The 24372-nt window shown below is 43.6% G+C and overlaps 1 protein-coding gene across 1 annotated transcript in view; it reads left to right on the top strand.

Annotated features, from left to right (window-relative positions):
• DSCAM (DS cell adhesion molecule) overlaps positions 1–24372 on the top strand; it is a 392588-nt gene that overhangs the window by 47517 nt on the left and 320699 nt on the right. Inside the window, exon 2 of the mRNA XM_084873582.1 lies at positions 23403–23720. Coding sequence (XP_084729708.1) covers positions 23403–23720 — 318 coding nt within the window. The remainder of the gene's footprint in view (positions 1–23402; positions 23721–24372) is intronic.

Below are 24372 nucleotides of genomic sequence, written 5' to 3'. Positions count from 1 at the left end.
GAATCGGTGATTTTTTCATTAGGGGTGGGGGGGGTGTAAAATAAGAGAGAACCTTCCCATCTTCTTGTCTTCACTGGGGGTCAGTCCCTTGAGATGAGTTTTGTCATCCCCTTGGGCTGTGCAGCCAAGAACAAGCAGCCTGGTTTGCAGCACCAAGTCTGTTCTACAGCCAAGGAAGCAGAACGGATCACCAGATCAATGGGTGGTGGGGGGTGGCATTTATCTTCTGAATATTGGATTCTGGAAAGGTGATGATGCTGATGTGCCCTAACTGGTTTTTCTCATCTTTTTAAAATGCAACCTAAAAATATGTTGCACTAAACAGGGGTCGGCAAACTCATGAGTCAACCGAGCCAAATATCAACAGTACAACGATTGACATTTCTTTTGAGAGCCACATTTTTTAAACTTATACTTCTTCTAATGCCACTTCTTCAACATAGACTCGCCCAGGCTGTGGTATTTTGTAGAAGAGCCACATCAAGGGGCCAAAGAGCCGCGTGTGTCTCGAGAGCCGCAGTTTGCTGACCACAACACAAAGAAAATATAAACATGTGGAAGATCCTTATCTAATTTAAGAAACAGAAGGGGGTCCTTGAAAACTCCGTGTCCCTTCCAGTCACACCCGTTCCCACAGAGGGACCCTCTCTCCAGAATCGGATGCTAGCTAGTCCTTGCTTTCCTTTGTGGTTGGGCCAGGGATGTTTGTAGCCTAAGGAACATCTTGCTCAGATGTGTGTGTTCTTCAACTTCAGGCGATTAGAACCACAGAGAAGGAGTTCATCTAGGACAAGCTTCGTCTTCTTATTTTTGCTTTGAGATGATGTGTGTTGCTTTTCCGTCCATTCAACAAATACCATGAGGACAATTACCATGTGTTACACATTGATTCTAGGTGCTGGGGATATAGCAGAAGAAAACAGGCAGACACCACGTCCTAAGGTAGCAGAATTATAGGAGGTGAATCCATAGCCCATTGTGTTATAGTTGGGGCATTGAGAAAAATGAAGCACCCAAGAAGAGCAATGTAGGGGAAGAGTCATTTTAGGGGAGATGGGGCATTACCGTGTGGACTTTCAGACGGGGAGGCTGAGAAGGGGACATCTGGGGGAGTGCCTGGAGGAGGTGAGGAAGAGAGTCCGCCCAGCAGGTACCATGCTCAGTGAAGCGAGTCTGAGGCCACATGTTAAGAGCGGGGCAAGCAAGGGGTGCAGTAGCTGATGAGAACAGAGAGGAAGTGGGAGAGGGAAGCCACTGCAGGGGTTTGAGCAGACTGACAGGATATGACTTATCCTATGACACTTATGACTTATTATATGACAGGGTTTCTCTGGCTACAGTGGTGAAAGTAGACCTAATGAGGGCGGGACGTGAGGCAGCAGACAGATAGGGGTCATTGCGGTACTGCTAACGACAGGTGATGTGGACATGGCGAAAGGTGGGCATGTTTCCGGAGATGGAACGGGCTTTCTGAGGGGTTGAATTTGGGGTGACAGAGAAAGTGACAGTAGATTTCTGCTTCGAATTATAACGGCTGCCGGCTGAGCAATTAGGGTGGCAGAGGGCTGCTTGTGGCGCTGGTTTTCACAGCCAGGAGTTCCGGGGACTTCTCTCTGGGTGCCGGAACCCGGGGCGGGGGGCCTGGTGTGGGGCTGGGACCCCTGCTCCTCAGGGGGTCTCCACAGCCAAGATACCCTTCCTGTTCCTCAGTAAAGCCTGCTGGGCGTTTGGTCTCCATGTGGCAGGAGGAAGCCTCTGCTTCTTCCCCAGCTGGGCTTTCATGAAGAGGGTGTCCATCTGTGACAGTGGCCTGGCTACCGGAAGTCACGTCTGAAAACCAGACTGAAGTAGAATCAGCAGCTGAGACTAAACTCCTTGCCTGATTTAGGAGGTTTTCTTGGCTGGAGAAAACTGTCATCTACAAGTTTTAAGGGACACAATGACTGTGGGAAATAAAAGCTGTATTTCACCCTCAGTGTTCTGGGCTGAATTGTGTCCCCTCCACTGCCCTCCCCCACAATGTTCTTATATGAAGACCCACCGCCTAGCACCATAGTTGGCAAACTGCGGCTCTCAAGCTGCATGCGGCTCTTTGGCCCCTTGAGTGTGGCTCTTCCACAAAACACCACGGCCTGGGTGAGTCTATGTTGAAGAAGTGGCATTAGAAGAAGTTTAAGTTTTAAAAATGTGGCTCTCGAAAGAAATGTCAATCGTTGTGCTGTTGATATTTGGCTCTGTGGACTGATGAGTTTGCCGACCACTGGCCTAGCACGCCAGAATGATGCTGGATTTGGAGATGGAGCCTTTACAGAGGTCATTAAGGTAAAAGGTGTCCTTAGGCTGGGCCCTAATCCAAGATGACTAGTGTCCCTCTAAGACCAAAAAAAAAAAAAAAACCAACAGGACTCATGGACACGCAGAGGGAAGACCATGTGGACACACAGAGCAAGTGGCCATCTATGAGCCACAGAGAGACCTCAGAAGACACCAAACCTGACCTCAGAGACCTAGCCTCCAGCATGGTGACAAAATAAATCCCTGTGGGTTATGGTATTCGCTATGGCTGACCCAGCAAACCAATATGTTGATGGGAAATTACTATAAGGGAGGAAGAGGTTGTTGGTGAACACATCCCTTTCCTATATAGGATGCTCTGTCACTGCCCCTCCCCACGTAGGTGTGCTTCTAGGTCTGAGTCCTCAGGGGCCGGACCCCACCCTTCCCTTTAAAGGGCCAGGCTCCCCGCTTTATGCTGTTGTCCCCTGACTAGACCAGGTGGGCCCCTCCTTTCTCCTGGTCTATGGCTGAGATAGGAAAGATGGAGAGAGGAGGGAAGGCAATCCTCTCCTCAGCCTATGTGAGCAGAGCAAACACAGTTTACATATGGTCTTTATGACTGCTGCTATTTTACTAATAATACTAACTGCCAGACATTACACTAAGTATACATATTTATTTGCATAAATATAAGCTCACTTTGATTCCATTTTAGTGGTAACTAAATTGAGGCTTAGTTAAATTAATTTGCTCTAGGTCCCATGGTTGTCCAGCCAGACAGAGCCCAGAAGAGCAGCCCGGCAAGCAAAATGGTTCAAGAAAGTGCCGGCGAGAAGTCGGTTGGTACCATCAACGTTGGGTGAAGCAAACACACCGTTAGAAGGAGCTGCCAGGCTCTCCTCCCGGTTTCAGGTTCATAAGCAGAGGGACCGAGGCCTGGCTGACCCAGGAGGGTTCTCCCCGCACTGAGGCTTGGAGCCATCAGCCCCGTGATGAGTCGCTGATCTATGACGTATGAGTCACTGCCCAGAGAGGTTGCTGGCTTTTCTGTGCAATTCCTCCAATAGCTGCACAAAATGTTGATTTATCTCTGTATAAAGCTTTTTTAGAAAATGTGTGATCTTCGTCATATTCGTCATACCCGTGTAACAGTGAAATCAAACCCCACCTTTACAACTAACAGACAGAATTCAGGTGTCCATTAGTAAAAGCCATCCATTAGTAAAATCAAGAAATTAGCAAAGGAAATATTTTCTATAGTCTCAACTCCCAGAATTCTAGAACATTCCTTATAGTCTTTAAAAAAAAACAAAAAAAAAAACACACACACACACCATATAAACTTATTTTTCGAATTGAAATAATGGTATAATCACAATTTTGCTTTCTGCTTACATTGCACCTTAAATATTTCTATAGTATTTCATAGTCTTTTTAAATATAATCTTGACCCATAACACATCAGTAAACCAGTGTTCCACAGTTAATCATTTTCTTCTAATGGGTTATTTAGATAACCTCCAACTTTGTGGGGTTTTAAAGAAGATTGGAAAGGATAACTTGATGCCGAAATCATCTGGGCTGTTTAAGATCGTAAGCTCAGAGCCAGTGATAGAAGGAAAGCCTGGGCTGGGGAACTCCACAGATCTGGCTTGCGTGTGGCTCTGCCACTCTTTAGCCTTAAGGCCTGTGTGGACATCCGTGGGAGGCAACCAATGGATGGGTTCCATCTTCAGGCTGAGTTCCCACTTCCTTCAGGGGCTGTGCGTCCCCAGGCCCACATGCTCACACATCTAATTCAGTGCTTCCAGCGAGCTCCAGCTCCTGCTGGTTCCTTTAGTGCTGATATTCGGAGAATATAGTGAAGGCCTGGCCTATACTTTAAAGTGCAGGGCCACAGACAGGTGCCAGAGGAGAGGGAGGGAGGCAGGTGTGCCCCTCCTTTCCCCAAACTCACCTCCTGTCCGGGGTGAGAGTGAGAAGGACAGAAAGCCCGAGAGTATTGCCCTCCAAATTGGGGTTTCTCGGCCATGCTGCTGCTGGCTTTCAGGGCTGGATAATCTTTGCTGCCAGCCCTGTCCTGTGTACTGTAGCAGGTTTAGCAGCACCCCTGGCCTCTGGTCGTTACCATATTGTAGCACCCCAACTCCTAGTGTGACAGTCAACAGTGTCACCAGGCATTGCCCAGTGGCCCCTCAGCAGAGAGCCACCTCTCCATGTAAGGAGTCTCCACGTGGGGATCGAAACTGCCAAATAGCCAGCGGGCAGCATACACTGCCCTCCCGGCTCTGTCCCAGCTCCGTCTGCGCCTCCTCCTCCCCACGTTCTCCATCCTCCCTCCCTGTCATTCCTGTCGCCTGTGGCTCAGAGCAGGGGCAGCAGCTACCTGGCTTTGAGTTCCCCCAGTGCCTACATGCACCCTCTACCCCATCCCACCCCATCCCACCCCCGGTGCTGGCACAGCCCTGGGCATCTCGTGGCCTCATGGGTGAATGGTCGTATTGATTATAGACAACGTGTTTCTCAGATGTTGTAAGAGAAATGGATGCGGACATTTTTCTGTATAAAACTTCGGCTGTCGGTGTAACGTGCCCAAATTGCTTTATGCATTCACCTGACCTGCCAAATGCGTGGATCTTCCCCAGCGCGAGGAGCAGAGCCTTTTAAAGAGGAATGAACAATAGCCGGTGACCGTCCTCTCCGAGGGGCTGGCTCCACGCCCAGTCCTCGCACACAGCATCATTAAATAGAGATGATGGTCACATCTACTGCCTTCTTCACATTTTGATTCCTCTCAAAAAGTGATCTGAATTCATCATTTTTATGCTTATGTCTTGGATTTGAGCTGTAATCTTCCAGTGACAGGGGACCTGCAGCTCGTTAGGGCCAGTTTAGGGACACAAAGGAACCTCTCCTGCCATCCGTGCTCATTTGGATCGTCTCAATAATTCTGTATTTCTGTAGGAATTAGAGCCGATATGTAATGTGTTGCAGGACCCTCCCCACATGCCTCTAGAAGGAGATTCCAAGACAGTCAACTTATAGAATCAGTAGATCTAGTCCAATGCCCAGTTATTTCATGCTTCTTTTAAATATATATATATTTTATTGATTTTTTTTTACCCAGAAGAAGGAAGAGGGATAGAGAATTAGAAACATCTATGAGAGAGAAACATGGATCAGCTGCCTCCCGCAACCAAGGTACACGCCCTTGACCGGAATCAAACCTGGGACCCTTCAGTCCGCAGGCAGATGCTCTATCAGCCACACCGGTTTCGGCTGTTTCATGCTTCTGAATAAAAGGTATAGGAACCGGGCCATGGACCAATCAACCTTCAAGGCTGTGGCTGCACCGCCGTGCCACCGTCCTGAAGCATTGCAGCCCAGGCTCCGCGTGGGCGGAAGGGCTGAGCCAACAGGGGAACAGTTCCTCTAGGGCAGTGTTTCCCAACCTTCTCTCATGATGAGAATCACCTGGTGGAGTTGTTAAACCACAGATTCCTGAATCCCAACTAAGAAGTGCTAAACTAGAATTTTTGAGAACATATAGGTAAAATTGCATACCTAACTTAGTGCTCTGTATATAAAATCTGTCTTAGAGCACTAGTTAAGTAAACAATTTTACCTATATGTTCCCCAAAATTCTAGTTTAGCACTTCTTAGTTGGGATTCAGGAATCTGTGTTTTAACAACTCCACCAGGTGATTCTCATCATGAGAGAAGGTTGGGTAACACTGCTCTAGGGTTCCTTGGGGCCCTGGGTTTACTTTCATTGCCAACGTTTCCTAATAGATAGGATTGCTTTATCGTATTTCCTAACGGTGTCCACGTGGGGCATCGGTCAGGAGCGGGTTGCATGCACTGCAGTTAACATGATACTGTAGCCATCCCAAAACATGCAAATGAGGACACTGCTGATCTAGAAGCGGGAGTGTTGTGAGGCCAGCTCCCATCCCTATCCCTCTTTCTGCCTCTCCCCGACGTGGTTGCTTTGGGACTTTCTCATCCGCATCTCACACCAGGCACTTCTCACGTGGAGAGAGTCCTAACAGCATCCGAAGCTCGCTGGGCAGGATTTCCTCCGTGGAATGCCGTTTAAGCTTAGACCTAGTTTGTCTTTACCAATAAGATCTGATTTTTTATCAGACACCCGGAAAGGCTGGGGCTGGCCCTGTCTCCCCGCGCCCTCTTGGAAATGAGTGATGCCTGGGTTGGTTTCATTTAACATTTTCCAGCGAGACTTCAGACATCACAACTCAATTTGGTTTTCAGAAGCCGTCGCGAAGGGAATATTTTCAAAGTCCTACTTGTTTGAGTTTGAAAATGTCTGGAGCGCTCATTTGGCAACAGCCAGCCACCTCCAGCCTTCAGGAAGAGAGGTGCCTCCGGGACTTCTCCGGATGAAGTGTCACCTCCAAATCAAGTCACATTCCCAGGCGGGGCGGGATAATGGACTGTTTTATGACCTCCGTCTGCGCCCCAGGCTGCTTGGGCCCATTACACAGCTGGCTGGCGCACATCAGGAAGATTCCAGAGGCCCGGAGGGTTCCGTGGGGTGAAACCTCAGAGGTTCTGGGGTTGTTAATGATGTGTCGGGGTGCCTCGCAAATGCTCAAACCCCATTTCTCTTATGAATACTCGATAGCAGGGAGAAGGTGGATTCTCTTTTTATCTCAGTTTCTGTGACTCAGCGAACCCATTGCAGTGTGCAAGGCAAACTGTCAGGATTAGTGAATTCCAGCCAGAGCCGGTCTCTGGAGGGGGAGGCCAGGTGCAGCTGTGAATGAGCACTAATGCCTCAGTGTGTTTTGAACAGGCTGCCTTACACCGGGATGCAGCCTCGGGGATGTCTTTAGAGGAAACCACTCTGAACACCGCATTTTCTGGTTTGGTTGTTTCAATCCTTAATCACAGTTTTAATTTGGGGAAGAAGTACAGCTAGGTAGGTGATTAGGATTTTCTAGAGCAAACAAAGAAAAAAAAAAAAGAAGAATGGTAAAGGAAATAAATGCGATAATCAAAGACATTTCAGTGGCAGAGTTTTGATCGTGTGTGTGTGTGTGTGTGTGTGTGTGTGTGTGCGCGCCGTTCTAGTGTAAGGGTTGTTACGCCCAGACTTCGTGATCCCCAAGGACCACCAGGGAGCCAAGTCGGATGCAATAAACAAAAGAGCCTTTTCCATGCTAGCATGGGCTCTTCCCACTCACACCGGCAGCATGGTGGAAGAGAGCGTGAATTTCGCCCAGCCCAGGGGTTTTACTCGCCCTGCCCTCTCAAGGGTGTCCTTACTGAGCTCAGTCTGGCTGGAGGAGGGTGATGACAGAGATGAGAGATGACAAAGACTCAGTTAGAAAGGCTTTGTTTTCAATGAGCCCCGAGAAATACAGGTCTGGCCCATCGTATTGTGTGATGAGAATTGGAAATCATTATATGGCAACAAAGGGTCTGTCCGAGGCGTCTGACTTGGGGATCTTGGCCTTTAAGGAACTAAACACAAAATTGTGGGTGCCTCTGCCTCCCTCTGAGGAGTGAGCCCCAAACTAGTCTCTTGTTCTCAGGCCGCCTGAGCCCTAACCCAGACCCTGCTCAGATGAGTCCAGGGCTCAAACCCCAGGTCTGCTCCTCACTGCAGAGTCTAAAGCTTCTGTGGTTTCTCACTCTCACATGACAATAGCAGTGACAACTGTCAGTAAGACTGGTTTCGAGGGTTAATGAGGTTTTGTATGAAAATACTTTGCATGGTCCTGGCGCACAGTACACATTCAGTACATGTAGCTATTCAGTTACGACCAAAACAAAGGCCGGAAGGGTAGATTTAAACTAAATTTAAGGTTGGGTAATGCATTGGTGACATTGTCTTTGCAAGCTGCCTCACTAGAGAGTCCGCTAATGTCAAATACATAGGCACCTCCCGGAGGGAGGGGCTCCCTCCTCTGTGCTGCCCTGGCCCATAATCCAGGCCTCTGTCCTGTCACCTAGCATGGGGTGTGACTGTAACACTCCGTGATTGGATGAGACAGGAGTGGCAGCAAACACTTTGGGATGGACCCCCTGCTCTGCAAATGTGCAGGCTGCATTCTGAGTCACTTCTGTGAAAGACAAATTGTAAAAGGTTCAATTTCTCTGAGATTTATTTGGGTATATTTAATTAGACAGAATCAAGCAGTCATGTTTTCAAGAAGTAATTATCACTGAAACCAGTTTGGCTCAGTGCATAGAGCATTGGCCTGCAGACTGAAAGGTCCTGGGTTCGATTCCGGTCAAGGGCATGTACCCTGGTTGCGGGCACATCCCCAGTAGGGATGTGCAAGAGGCAGCTGATCAATGTTTCTCTCTCATCGATGTTTCTAACTCTCTATCTTTTTCTCTCTACCTCTCTGTAAAAAAAAAAAAAAAAAAAAAAAAAAAAAAAAAAAAAAAAAAAAAAAATCAATAAAATATATTTTTTTAAAAAAGAAGTATTTATTGAGATGTAGCAGGTGTAGAAGTAGATGTAGCAACTATCTCTCTTTCGGGAACCAAAATTTGAAGGGGAGGGAGGGCCATCGGAAAGGACCATGAGCAGGTGACTTATGCAGGACCCAGGAGGGGATCAGTGCTGTGGAGAGAAACAGCACCAGCACCCAGGGCAGCAGGAGTCCTCACTGTGGTGTAGGCTCTGAGGTCAGAGGGAGCCTCAGGGGTGAGGAGACGGTTTGGCAAAGAGTTGAAAAGGGGAGGGCGGAGCCAGGTGGTCCCCAGGCAGAGGGAGACATGGGTATTACACAGCCAGGAGTCAAGCCTGTGGGGATGCTCCAGGGAAGGTGGGAAGGCCAATGAGGCAGGAATGAGCGACGGGAGGAGGGGGGCGGAGGAGGTCACATCAGAGAAGGAACAGTGAGCACGGACCATGGAGTATGTGAGACGGTGAGGCCTGGCAGGTCCTCCTAACATTCAGATCTGCACCAGAAGTGGCAAAAGTAGATTAACAGCTGCATTGTGATTTTTTTTTTTTTGAGTTAATAAAGCTATTGTAATGATCATCACCTGCATGTCTTTTTCCATATGAACAAACAGTATACCTACTTTTGCCCACTTCTGTATTTTCAAATTCTCTGTTTACACTGAAATATTTATCTCTTTAGGCTTATAAATCTATTTAACTTAATATTATGGACTGCCAATGCCTTTCCTCCCTAGTAATGTTGATGTAAAAAAACAACATTGAAACCTGTAAAGAATTTTGTGAGTTTATTTGAGCCAAACTGTCGACATATGCCGGGAAGCAGAACCTCAATGAATTGAGATAATGCTCCGGAGAATGGTGGGTTACATCTGTATTTATACATTGCAGTCAAAGGAGGGATGTAGGCGGGATACCTGAAATTCATTGCTGATAGGTTAAGGAGGCAGGAGAAAGCAAAGCGGGAGTGGGGGAGGAACCCCTGGGATTGGTTAAAAAGTAAAATGATGGACACACACTTAGGTGGGTGCAGGAACAATTTACATGATAATGAAGGAATTTGTGTCTTTGCCCTGGTGCCCAGGGCATTTGGTTAAGCCCTGAGGAGTCCAGAAAAAGGGAAGTTACAAGTTACTTAGACATTTCAAGAGTATGTTACTATGGATGCAAAAAGACAGATACGCTCAGTTAAGGTAAAGGTTGACCTAGTCAGTGAAGATACCGGCCTAGGATGTAACTGCGCACAATCACTGCTTTTAGTTAAAGTTTAATTTCAGACCATCATCCTTTGTGGTGACTTTAGGTCTCTGAGTTTGCAAGACCTCCATGCAGGCCTCCCCTGAGCTTGTCAGGTGAGCATGTGGCCCCTTTTGTCCATAATGTCTCTAGGCTTATAAATCTACTAGAGGCCTGGTCCATGAAATTCATGCATGGGTAGGGTCCCTAGGCCTGGCTAGTGATTAGGGCCTATTGGGGCCTTCTGGTTTACGGCCAGGACCGCCCTTCCCTGGCTACAGGCCAGAGCCTTCATTCATTCCACACTGCCCCCTGGTGGTCAGCCGATGTCATAGCAAGCAATTGAACTCCCAGTCTCCTGTTCGAACTCCTCAGGGGACACTTTGCATATTAGCCTTTTATATATATATATATATATATATATATATATATATATATATATATATATATATATATGTTTAACTTAATTTTATTCACTGCCAATGCCTTTCCTCCTTATCTTCTATTTTTATCCATATAATGATATTGGGTTAAACTAATATTTAAGGTGTACGCTATTATATCTAGGCAAACTCTTGCTACAGCTGAGCCGCATGGCATGTTAGAAACACTTTTCCTATCCCCTGGAGCCCGTGTTTCCCTGGGATTGACACTCGCTTGCTTTTCTGTTTCCTCGTTTTCACCGCATGTGGCCTAACTCACCCCCACGCTGTGCAGCAGGGTGAGGCACGCCTCTGACCACACACAGCTACACAGGGGCCTCCAGGTGTTCATTTCCTCATTCATTTTCTGAAACCTCCCTCTGGGCTCCTTCTTGCTGCACCACCGGACTCGTTTCTGCTGCTGTCGCCCTTCAGAGTCACTCTGGACATCCCTTTGTGTCTCACCTGTGCTCGAGGCTCCATTTCCCGTGTCTAGTACATGCCTCTTTCTTGGTTTGCCACCTTTTGATCTATCTTCCAGTAGTTTTTGAATGGGGTGTAGGGTAGTTAACATCTTTGGCTTGGCCATATCTGCAAATGTCTTTGTTTACTTGCCCGGCAGTCTGGGTGTAGGCTTCTAGGTCAGTGTGGTGTTTTTCTGTAAAAGCCACACCGCAGTCCAGAGAGGCCGCCTAGCAGCCCGTGGCCTCCTCTCTTCGGAGAACCCCGAGGAAGATGGCACCTCTGTCCCAGGGAAACACCCTGCCTACTTCAACGGCGGCCTGACTTGAGTGGCATTTAAGTGTTCGTTGAATTCTCTAGGAGCTCCGTTCTGTGTTAGCAGATGGTGTACTAGGACGCTAATGTCCCCTTTGGTACAGCCAAGGGACAACATGTTTTAGCAATGAATAGAGTCATGTGAATTAGCAATATCTTGGTGAAGCAAGGGCAAAATGTGCAAAACTCGATAAGGCGGTCTGAGAGGACAGACGAAAGAGTCAGGTGAGTTCCGCGCCATGTCTCCCAGCATTCTGTGTGGTGTGTAGAGAGAGGGAGGTGTCCTGCCTGGAACTCACACACAGGCTTTTCTTGTCACTGCTCTGGAGACAGCACGCAGTGCTGGGAAGACGAGGCAGCTGAGCATCCATGCTCTGCCACTGTTCACCCATCTCCCCCTGGAATGCCCTCAAGATGATAGTAAAGAAAATTAAGCATAGCCCTAAGGACAGAGGGGAGTGAGGTGAGACGATGGCAGCAGTGAGATGCCAATGGTGGCAGATGGATAGTCCATCCTGGAGTGATCGAGAGAAGTCATACAAGAGGAAGCAGTAGCTGGATCTTGAACTTGGGCTGGTGCATTGGAAGGCACAGGTTAGACTCAATCCCCTAAGACTCTTTCTCATTTGGAAGATTTGTTGTCTTTTATGACTTAGGGTATATTTGTGATTATGAGAACGGTCACTTGTTCTATTACTAAAAACAAAGTAAATTCCAGGCTTCACCTAAAAAATAAATTATTTCAAAAATTAGATTTATGTAAGTCCTCAGTCCAAAGCAAAATGGAAAATTGAGTGCCCCTGGGCAAGGTGAATTTCTAACAAAAGAAAATTATGCTGAGCCATGAGGTTAAGAACGTGGGTCAGTTTATCATTGACTTCCATGCTTTCAATTAACATTGGAGCTTAAGGTTTCACTACCGGACTTAGATTTCATTTTTTTTTCTGTTGGGGTACCATTGAAGTCCCTGGTTTTAATTCAGCTTTGTTCCTTAATCACAGGATAGTTGATTCAGTTAGCTTCAGTTCATTTTATTCTTCCTGTCCTCTGATGGTCTTATTTTATTGTTGTTTTGTGTTTTTAGTTTATATTACTATGCTTCTACATTCTTTTTTGTTGTCTTTTTTCTCTCACAAGCCTCTTAATCTCTAGAAAGCAATTTTGTCAACTGCATCATGATGTTAGCTTTCTCCCCTCTATTTGTTGATGCTTTTCTTAATTTTAATTCCTTATGTGAATCTGTACTCATCCCTCTTTCTCCATTAATTTGTTCTATTTTTGTTCTCAAATTTTATGCTCCCATTTCCTAAGGAGTCATTTGCATTATTTCGGTTTATTTCGTGTGCTTTGATGCTTATAATCATAATCATAATTCCCACAGTATGTTCCACTCTTTCCAAATCACCAGCCACTTTCATGCCTTTTGAAACTTTTGAGCTTACAATATAAATGGCAGCACGTAGCAAACTACATACATATTACTCTGACGGAGTCTATATTCTTTTCTGAAAATGTACACTTAACTGCCAGCAGTTTTGAGAGGGACTTTCATCCATCCAAAGGGACAGGGACTTTATCTGAAAATGAATTCCCTGTACAAACATGGAAATACTTCTCTGGGAGGATATTGCAAACAATACTTAGATGTTTTTGGGTAAAACATTAACATTTTTCTTTTTTCCCCCCTCCAGAGATTTGTAAAACTCGTAGCAAAATTGAGCTTTTATTCCTTGTTGTATCGATAAAATCAGTACAAATATAGATTAAAAAAAACATTCTTACACATAGTAGCTAAAACCTCATAAATGTGTTCTTCTTATGATATCTGAGAAACCCTAAGCTACTCATTCTTGTCCTCTGCCATCTATAGAATGGGATTTAGATTGTAATCAATGATGCATATGAAGTGCAGTTTCAATATTATTCCTCTAAAGGAATTATGTATCCATGACCATAATATATTTTAAATATTTACTTAGTCCCTTTTGAGGGTTTCCTTGATGTACTACACAGGGCATTATACACCAGGATAAAGTTGCATCATCTATATATAGGACCACCCCTTGTAGATCACAATATGTTGGTGTGTGTGTGTGTGTGTGTGTGTGTGTCACACACCAAAAGCTAAGGGCTGGGGAAGAATGATGCAGCAATCCGAGAGGACATGGGGTCTAGTCTGGGAAGTAGAGGACCAGGAATCAATTCCTAAAAAAAATTATGTTTAAGCTGAAATTCAAATAATTAGTAGAATTAGGCAAAAGATGATGAAGTTTCTCAGCAAAGAGTCCAGTATTTTTGCAGGCCATGAGGTAGGAGAGGGTCTGGAGACCTCTTGCTCTGCTGAGGTCTCTACCTAGCTGCCAGAGTTCAAAAATGAGGTCTCTACCAAGGCCTTGAGGAGACCAATCTGGATGGAGCCTAGTAACCCAGCCATAGGCATGGGAGATAAGATTCAATTTTTTGTATGCCAATTTATTTTTTAAATATATATTTTATTGATTTTTTACAGAGAGGAAGGGAGAGAGATAGAGAGCTAGAAATGCCGATGAGAGAGAAACATCGACCAGCTGCTTCTTGCAACCCCCCCCCCCCCCCCACTGGGGATGTGCTCGCAACCAATGTACATGCCCTTGACTGGAATCGAACCCGGGACCTTTCAGTCCGCAGACCGATGCTCTACTGCTGAGCCAAACCGGTTTTGGCTGTATGCCAATTTATTAACATAGAAATATAAGAAGTCAGGTTAATACTCAACAGGAAACATTGTTATCACCTCAATGGCAATTAGAAAGAATTTCAGTTCTCAGTGCTCTCTGCTTTGATGTTCTCTTATTAGGTACATAAACATGTAGGATGGTCATCTTGATGAGTTGGATTTATTATTAGGAAGCCAGCATTCTGGTACTTATTCCTTATCCTGAAATCTACTTTGTTAGTTATGATATATAGCCACTCAAGCTTTTTTTAAGGTAGTGTTGGCATGATGTAGTTTTCTATACTTTTATTTTTAACCTACCCAATTAAAAATATATTTATAATGGGTTTCTTCTGGATAACATATAGTTAGGTCTTGATTTTTTTTATCCATTCTGACAGCTTAACTTTTAATTGGGGTGCTTTGACCATTTATATTTAATGTGAACATTAATTTAGTTAGGTTTAAATATAACGTCTTGATAATTGTTCCCTATTTATTGCATCTGTTCTCTGATTTTCTTCTTGTCTTGTTTCCTGTTGGATTATTGGAGTATTTTTTAATGGTCACATTATCTACAAAAATAGGTTAATTTCCAAGTTTGTTTTGCTTTTGGATTTTTTAAAAAGTGGTTGCTTTATGGTTTACAATATACATTTTTGAACTAATATGGCCTACTTTCAAATAATATTATAATACAACATTTAGTAGAAGAAACCCGTAAAAGTAGGTTGTCATCTAATATTATTCATTTTCTCTCTGTGTATGTTGTAAACCCCACAATACATTATTATCATTTTTGCTTTAAATAGTAAATTGTTTTTTGATGATTTTTTAAAATAAGGAAATGGTGTCTGTTTTTTTAAAAAAAATATATTTTATTGATTTTTTTTTACAGAGAGGAAGAGAGAGTGATAGAGAGTTAGAAACATCGATGAGAGAGAATCATCGATCAGCTGCCTCTTGCACACCCCGCACTGGGGATGTGCCCGCAACCAAGGTACATGCCCTTGACCGGAATCAAACCTGGGATCTTTCAGTCCGCAGGCCGATGCTCTATCCACTGAGCCAAACCGGTACCAGCTTGTTTTTTGTTTTTTGTTTTTTTAATCTACCCACATACCTATCATTTTTTGACACTCTTAATTTCTTTTGTGAAATCACAAATATCTACCTGGCATAATTTTCTTTCTACCTGAAATATTGACTTCCTTCGACATTTCTTGTGTTTCTGGCCTACTGTCAATGAATTCTCTTAGCTTTCAAATGTTTGAAAATTCATTATTATTTCACCTTCATTTATGAAAGGTTTTGTTGGGCATAGCATTTCAAGTTGGTAGATAAGTATTTTTTCTTTTTAAATCATTCTTTAGTTTTTCTCTCTACTGTCTTCTAGATTGCATTGTTTCAGATAAGTCTACCATCATTCATTGTTTCTCTGTGTATGATGAGTACTTTAAAAAATCTGGCTACCCTCAAGATTTTTCTTTTTATCACTGACACTCATCAATTTAATTCTAATGTGTCATGAATTGATATTTTCATGTTTCTTCTGTTTTGTGTTCAATGAATTTATGTTCTTTTGGGGGGATTCCAGTTTTTATTACATTTTGAAAATTTTGGATATTAATTTTTTTAAAAAAAAAACATCGTCTGACTTCCACCTTTGTGAACTCCAAATATATATATTTGGTCACACAATATCATTTCATATCTCACTGACTTAATGTTTATTGTCTTTGAGCCTTTTTCTTTGTTTTACAGTTTGTATAGTTTCTATTTTTCTATTATTTTGTCTTTTGGTTCATTGATTTTTCTTTTTCTGCCAGGTCTAATGTGTTGTTAATTTTACTTGCTCACTTTAAAAAAAAAATCCATATATTATATTTTTAATCTCAAGAAGTTCCATTTTGGCTATTTCTATATCCTTCCTCCCCCCCCCCCCCCCCCCCGCCCCAATCCATATGCCCTTTATTTCCTTACTTTTTAAAAAATATTGGGAGAAAATTTATAACAGGTATTTTAATTCCAATGTCTGTTAGTTCCGTCATCTGTCATTTCTGTGTCTGTTTCTATTGAATGAATTAAATCTTGTCATTAGTGCATATTTTCCTGCTTGTGTCCAATATCTTACTGGGTGTCAGGTATTGTAAATGTTAGATTATTGATTATTGAATTTCTTGTTTTTGATTAACTAGTATTTGTTGTGCAGTTAAGTTACTTGGGGTCAATTTAATCTTTCTGGGATCCATTCTGGGATTCCTGTTAAGTGTCTTGACTACCTCGGGCCTCACTATTGTGGTGATTGCCTTTGAGAGTTCCGTCTGATGCTGTATATATTAGTTCTTTCTCCTTTGTCTGGCGGAGCATGAACTAGTCTCTCCCATCTGACAGCTTAGGGACTTTCCACCCGCTTCTTTGCTGTGTCTCCGATCCAGCCTTGGTAGTGCTCTCCAGCATGTGCCAATATCAGGAAAGACTCATCAAAGGGCACCTTCTTCAGGTCTCCGGAGCTCCCTCTCTCTGTTCTATAGATCTAGTGGCCTTGGCTTCCCCAAGGCTCACAGTTTGTTTACTCAGCTCAGAAATCCCAAGTTCCATTTAGGTTTCCTTTTAAAATGACATGGAGACTCTCTCCAGTAAGTAAGCTGGGCATTAGAAGGCCCCACCTCATTTGTTTCCTTCTTTCATAGCTAACTGTTCCGTATTGCCTGAATGTTTAAACAGAGGAAGATAAATCCATCCTTTGTTGTTGTTTTTATTGTTTCATTATGGACAAAGACAGAATTTCATATTTCTCAGTTCTGTGTCATTGTGAAGTTTTATCAAATTCTTATTAAGGAGGACAGTTGCATCATTGCTTCAATGCTGAGGAATAATTATAACTATTGAAAAATATTAGTGTTGAATGCACAATTGCTACATTTTTTATAATCTGATTTGGAATTATTTTATAATATTTTGGAATGCTTTCTAAATCATTATTTGACTATCCATTCATCTGCTTTCAGATTTGGTCAAAATGACACTAAATTTCAGGGCATTTATTCAAATACAAAATATATTTTGGAGTCTTAGAATCAGCTAAGGATTATGCTTTCCAGTTAATGTTTGCCTAAGGCTAAGTTCTATTTCCTTTCATTTTGGAAGACCTTTATCAAAGAAGTTTATTTTACTAAGCATAGCTACTTGCATATTCCTATAAAATCAGGAAAAGTCCTAGGTGGCATTTCCCTTCAAAATGAATATACCCTATTTGCAAATCTAATGGTCTCAGTTCTCCTGTTTTCTGATCTCCCTGAAGCAATTGACACTTGAAAACCATCAGTTTCCCAAATGCCATCCTTTTGTTTTAAGGCGTCATTCTCTCTAGGATTGGAGCTATTAAATTGTTTTCTTTATCTTTATGATGCTTCTTTCTTTTCCCATTCCTTTAAAATACGTAATTTTTACATTGAAGTGTAAAATATATCCATAAAGTGTGGAACTAACTACATCCCCCTGTACAGCTCCAATGAAATTCTCATCAGCTGAACACATCAGTGTGAACAAGAAAATGAGCACAGCCAGCAGCCTGGTGCCCCCTCATGCCCTTTCCATTTTCTGTGCCCCGCCCCCCCCCAAATGGGTAACCATTATCCTGACTCTTAACATCATAGACTAGTTATTCCTATTTTTATGCTTGATATAAATGAAATAATATGATATACATTCTTACTGTGTTTGTTTGATTTCCTTCAACATTAAGGTTATGGATTCACAATATGGTTGCGTAGATTGTTTATTTTTATTGTTATATAGTGATCCGATGTGCAAATATATCACAACATATTTTTATATCTTATTATTGATGAATATTTTAGTGATTTTCACTTTGGAGCTCTTACAAATAGTACTGCTATGAATACACCAATGTGTCTTTTTCTGTGAACGCATGTTGGTTGAAGATCTGGGAATTAAACTGTTGAATCCTAGGGAATGCATATTTTCAGGTTTTATAGCTACTGGGGATCAGTTTTCCACAATGATGACCAATTTACAAGCCCTCCAGCATCTTATGAGACTCCTGTTGCTCTACTGGTATATCCTTGAGACACTCAGTATATTCTCTTTTCTATTTTAGTCATTGAAATGGGTGTGTAATAGTGGTAACGCCTGCTTTTAATTTGCATTTCCCTGATGACAGTGACATTGAATGCTCCTCCGTGTGCTTATTGATCACTTATATATTGGCCTTTGGGAAGTGACTGCCCAAGTCTCTTGCCCATTTTTATTAGATTATCTTTTTGTCTTATTGACTTGCACGAGTTCCTTGGCCAAATATTTTCTGCTGGACTTTTACATATTAACGGTCCCCGAGAATCCATCTCTAGGCTCTGTGTCTCCTTGTTCTTTACTTTCTTCTTGGTACATGTCACCCAGTGATGGGTGTCAGCTTCCCTTATGTCCAGTCTCTCTCTAGGATATTGGACACCTATTTCCAGCTTCTTAGCGGGAGACCCTACACCAGTGTCCTCTTAACCTTAGTAAAACTGGCATTGCTGTTTCCTCTGCTCACTCAGCCCACCTGTATGTTCTCTGTTTTCATTCATGGTGCAGCTGTGTAGTCAGGTATGCAAGCTGTTAAATTAAGATCCCAATGGTATTTTCCTTGTCCTCACTCTCATCACTTCTGTATCCCTGACCACAAATTCTGGTAGGATCATAGCAGACACATCTCTGTAGTTAGGCTTTCTCCTCTCTTCACATCATCAGTGCCCAGGGCGGTCTAGGCCACCCACCGCAGCCTACTCTGACTTCCTTCCTGCAGTCTTCACTCCTCATGCGCCGGTATTTCCTTTGTAAAACTACAATCTGGGAAATTGCTTGTTCTGTGTCAAAACATGCATTGCCTCTCTATGTTTTAAAATAACTTTATTGAGATACTAGTAGCCTTGCACACGAATCCATGCACCAGTAGCACACCAGTAGCTCACTGTCACCCTCCTGTAGCTCTCCGCCCACTGCCCTGCCCCCTCTTGTAGCTCACTGTCCCACCATCCTGATGATCCTGATCCAGTCATTATGCAGTAAGTTGTTATGTTTCATGGCGTAATGACCATTTGCATATTACATCTTTATTATATAGGATAATTTATATTCAACAAAATTCACTCATTTGAACAATGCATTGATTTTTAGTAAGTATTCAGATATATACATCCGTCACCAAAGTCTAGTTCAGACCATTTTAATCACCTCGAAAGGAATCTTTTCATTCTTTAGCTAATTCATCCTTCCCCTGCCCTCTCACTCTCATCTCTAGCCCTAAGTAAACCAGGCATCCCCTTTCTGTCTCCATGTGGTTTCCTGTTCTGGAAATTTGATATGGATGTAATCATAGGATGTACTTGTTATGATTAGCTTTCTTTTGGCTTAGCATAAGGCTATCAAGGGTCAGTCAGGTTTAAAGCATGTACCAGTATTTCATTTCTCTTTTGCTGAGTAACATTCCATTGTGTGGATATATTATATATACCGGGTTTTGTTTATCCGTTTTCATTTGATGGAGAAACTTGAATAGTGTGCACACTTGACGATTATAAACAATGCTGCTTTAACCATTTGAGTACGATTTGACACCCTTAGGATCTGGGCTTGACAATGAGCGTGTGAAATGTGGGCTCCTGGAGATCACCCTGAAAGCCGTGGCTGTTAGTGTGTCCCAGGCCTTGGCACCGTGCCCGGTAATTAGTAGATGCTGAGCAATGACACATGGAATAACTGAGCGAGTGTAAGAAGCTCACGCTCCCTCTCCAATCACATGCTTCTCTGTTAGATCCGCCCTGAGGTCCCCGCTAGCCAGTATCTTCTCACTTCTCTCCTTCCTGGGACAACTCCCTGCCCTAACATTTCCATGCCCTCTGCCTAGAATCTCCTTCCCTCTGACCTCTGGAAAGCTTTCCTCATGTCCCCAGGTTGGGTTAGTGTCTCTGCCTCTTAGGCTCCCATACCATGTTGTGAATAATTCTGTGTCAATACACAGCCAACCAATTATCACTGATCTTCTGCCAGCCACGGCCCCTGAGACCAGACGTTCCTAGAGAGCAGGACCGTGACTCATGCACACTTGTGTTACTGGGACTCGCACATGGCCCAGCATGTGCCGAGTGCTCGGTGGAGGTTGTTGCACAAATGAATGGTCCTGTCCTCACTTCCTGTATCCTCTCCGCCCCGACCCTTCTTTGCTCTGAATTTGAATTTTAAAGGAAGCAATATTGACTTGTTTTTCCTTTTAGCATAACATTCTTCTTCCTGTTGTCACTGGAGCTTTGGTGGTGCCATCTGTTGTAATGCTACAAAATACGGAGAAATCTGCCAATAGTGTAACCCTCCAGCCCCTTCTTCACCCCCTCCCAGTTCCCGGTGTCCACACCCTGACAGACAGCAGGTTATTCCAGTGTTTTCTTTGGCTTTCTCTTGAGAGATGGCCGTTTCGTTAAGCAACTTGCACACACAAACAATTCACGTCCAGATTGCCTGTGCATTTCCTGGAGGGAGCAAACGTCACTGGCACTGTACTTAAAGCGTGCACGGCACTGCGTACAGCGAAGTGCTATTATTTAAGCAGATGGATGCGCCCTTAGATGGGAGAAACAAAAGCTGTTGGGATATAGTTTGTTGTGTGTGTGTGTGTGTGTGTGTGTGAGATTTTTTTTTTCTTGCCTGTTGCCAAATGATGTGTATTTTAGAGATTGTGTTTATGTTCCATTATGAAACCCAATGGTGTGAAATAGAAAGACTAACATGAAATATCTTTTAAAAATGTCAGGAGAAGTGATGGCAATCCCCAGAGGTTAATTATCTTTTTAACCATAAGGATTAAACATTTATTTTGCATTTTTCCCATCATAATCCTTTAAGTAATTTCACAAGCTGGCTCTTGGAATGTGGTTTACAATAGGAAATTATACATTTAATTTAGAAATATATCTTATATACATTCACATTTTTCAAGTCTCATTCTTAGGGCTACTTTAAAAAATTATATCTATATCTATATCTATATCTATATATCTATCTATAAATATATTAATTTTAGAAAGGAAGAGAGAGAGAGAGAGAGAGAGAGAGAGAGAGAGAGAGAGAGAGAAACATCAATGATGAGAGATAATCATTGATCAGCTGCCTCCTGCACACCCCATACAGGGGACAGAGCCCTCAACCTGAGCTTTTGACCAGACCAGGAATCAAACTGTGACCTCCTGGTTCATAAGTCTAAGCTCAGCCAAATGTGCCCCCGCTGGGAAACGGGACAACTTTTATGATATAAAAGAATAAATTAAAATATATTCAGTCGACAGAAGAGTACTGTGTCAGGGAAAAGAAAGAGAATCTGGGTGGAATTAATTAGCCCTGAAGAGTGACAGCTACCTTATTTCTAACACTTTGTTTGGGGTGATGTCAGTTTCCTAGAAAACTCAAATAATCACATCCATGCTTCCGATCTGAACCAACCTCTTAATTAATGGTAATTTTTAAATTCTGCTTTGCGGAGTATTGCTAAAAACTCCAGTTATTGCTGGAAGAGGAAATTATCCGTTACTGCTTGTGGGACACCCTGTCTTCTCTGAGTAAATCTACTACTTTTATAAAGTTCACTTTTCTCCACCATCTCTGGACAAATGGGGGCCCCTCCGCTTCCCCAGTCCAGAGTGAGCCCCGACCTCAGGGGACAAACTCCTGGTCAGTGCAGGAGAGAGCCCAGGAGGAGGCTGCGGTGTTCCGGTGAGACACCACATCTAGAGGATTCTAGAGCTCATGCATGCTGCTTCCCCACGACTCGGCTTTGCAGAATAAGGCAGCCATATCATGAAACGGAATTTTCATCAACCTCTTAGTCCTGCATCCTGGGTCAAGCGATTACCCCTCTGACTCTCCAAATTATCCTCCCGAGAGAGGAGCCCACACTGGGCTGGCAGAACCGTTCACGGAGTAAATGAAATGACACTTCGAGTCCCCAGCACTGCCCGCTATGCCCTAGATGCTCAGTCAGCGTGAGCCCCATGGCCACCCATGAGGGTAGTTCCCAGTCTCCAGGGCCCCTTCGGTGGCCTGGGGAGATGTGACTGGGTGTGCACTCCTTTTTAGGAGTGCACACCCAGTCACAACTTAGAGTCATAAAAACATGTGTCTGTGAAATAGACCTGTGTGGCATTTATAAATATTCTGTTTAATTCGGGGTCTTAGATGTTGAGTTGCCTTTCTTCCCAGAAATGACACTCCACAGCTATGCGTTGCTGAGTGCGACGCGGGTACTCAGTAAATAAGTTAAAAAGCCAAAGGTGTGCGAACAGGTGTGCAGACATTTTGTTCACAGCAATGAAAACAGAAACCACTTAAATAACCAAGACCGGGAAAATAGTTTGGAAAACCATGTTGCATAAAATGCCCATCCACTAATATTTACTTGTGAAGTGCGCATAGAGAGATGAAATTATGTATATGAAATAGTTTTCAGAGAACAAAGCAGCCCATAACAATTGCATATTTTATGTAAGCAATTTATAGCATAGTATAATTATATAAGTAAGAAATGTAGGATACTTGTAGAGGCAAGAAATGCAGATGGACCAGAAAAGGAAATATAAAAATGTAAACAAAAACTGCCATAACTTGATGGAGTTAAAGGATGCCTTTGTCAAAGTTCTCTTTATTGTGGCTACCTAGTTTCCATTTTTAAAAAATGCATTGTTGATGGGACACTATTTCCAGAAAACCATTTTTTAAAAATGCTTTGCATATGATCTTCAATTTTAATTTAAAAAATTTTGACTAATTTCATTCAAAAGTAGCCTTCAGCATAACTACCCACCAGCACAATCTGGTCCTAGCCCCTGGATCTGGTCACCCCTTCACTTAGCTTCTCCTTACTTAGCATGTGACTGGATGTTGGATTCTCTGCCCATGTAACAGTGTCAGCCGATCAGTGCATTGTTCTCATGGGGTGTATGTTCCAAAAATGAATACTAAAATACATAATGTCAATTCCGAGAGTGGTCTCTACCATGAAGATAGAGCAGGGCACAGGGCATAGGGCATGGGGCTTAAGAGTAAACATCAAAGTTAAGACCCTGTGAAACTTCTGTTTGTGTAAAAATATGAAATGAGGATGGACCTTACTATTTTTTAAAAAAAATAAATTCCTAGAGAGGAAGGAAGAGGAGAGAGAGATAGAAACATCAGTGATAAGAGAGAACCATGGATGGGCTGCCTCCTGCATGCCCCACTCTGGGGTCAAGTCCTCAACCCAGGCATGTGCCCTGATGGGGAATCAAACTGTGACCTTCTGGTTCATAGTCAACGCTCAACCTCTGAGCCACATCAGCCGAGATGGAGTTCACTTTGCAGGACAGCCTCTCTGCCTGCATCAGGTTGGGCATCTGTGAATGATTTGGTGTTAGTCAAACCCTGCAATCATGTGTCAAAAGAACCCCCTGAGGCAGGGCTGACTGAAAGTCAAGTTCTGAAGGAGCCGGAGCGGTGACTGACAGATCCTTGTGTTGTCTTCCAGTTTTCAGTGAGGACCTCCACTCCAGCCTTTACTTTGTCAATGCATCTGTGCAAGAGGTAGTGTTCGCAAGCACCACGGGGACCCTGGTGCCCTGCCCGGCCGCCGGCATCCCTCCTGTGTCTCTCCGATGGTACCTGGCGACGGGCGAGGAGATCTACGATGTCCCCGGGATCCGCCACGTCCACCCCAACGGCACTCTCCAAATTTTCCCCTTCCCTCCTTCGAGCTTTAGTACCTTAATCCATGACAATACTTACTATTGCACAGCTGAAAATCCTTCAGGGAAAATTAGAAGTCAGGATGTCCACATCAAGGCTGGTGAGTAGAACGGGTTCCTTCTTCTTCTTTTAATGTTTTATTGATTTTTTACGGAGAGGAAGGGAGAGGGATAGAGAGTTAGAAACATCGATGAGAGAGAAACATTGATAAGCTGCCTCCTGCACACCCCCTTACTGGGGATGTGCCCACAACCAAGGTACATGTCCTTGACCAGAACCGAACCTGGGACCCTTCAGTCTGCAGGCCGATGCTCTATCCACTGAGCCAAACAAGCTAGGGTGAGTGGATTCCTTCTTGCCTGCAGGGGTGGACCAGTGGCATTCAAGCTCCAACAGCTGGGGGTCAGTGAAAACTCTGTCCCTCTTGACAGCGCCAAGGCCTCCTCTGAGAGTGTCTCTTGACTGGACTTCAGAGTGCCTGACATTGCTGGGGAGAAACATGAAAATGGTTGGTTATCACCCCCATTGATCAAATATGCAGGTGCTTGCACATAATCCCCTTTCGCCTTTTCTTGCTGAGGTGTTTCTATTTTCTTTCCAATTTTTACCCTTTGAACAACATGCAAAGAAACATGTTCAGTGCATTTGTAAACTCTTACAACTCTGTTCTTGTAAATCCTTGGACACTGGGAAATTGGGGAAAAACTTCCGTGAAAGTCAAGTTAAATTTACAGCACAATGCCTGGGTCAAT

The sequence above is a fragment of the Pipistrellus hanaki genome, assembly GCF_964339955.1.
Source record: "Pipistrellus hanaki genome assembly, chromosome: 2".
Classification (NCBI taxonomy): Eukaryota; Metazoa; Chordata; class Mammalia; order Chiroptera; family Vespertilionidae; genus Pipistrellus; species Pipistrellus hanaki.
Note: the sequence above shows the minus strand (reverse complement) of the source record. Positions and strands in the feature narration are given on the sequence as shown.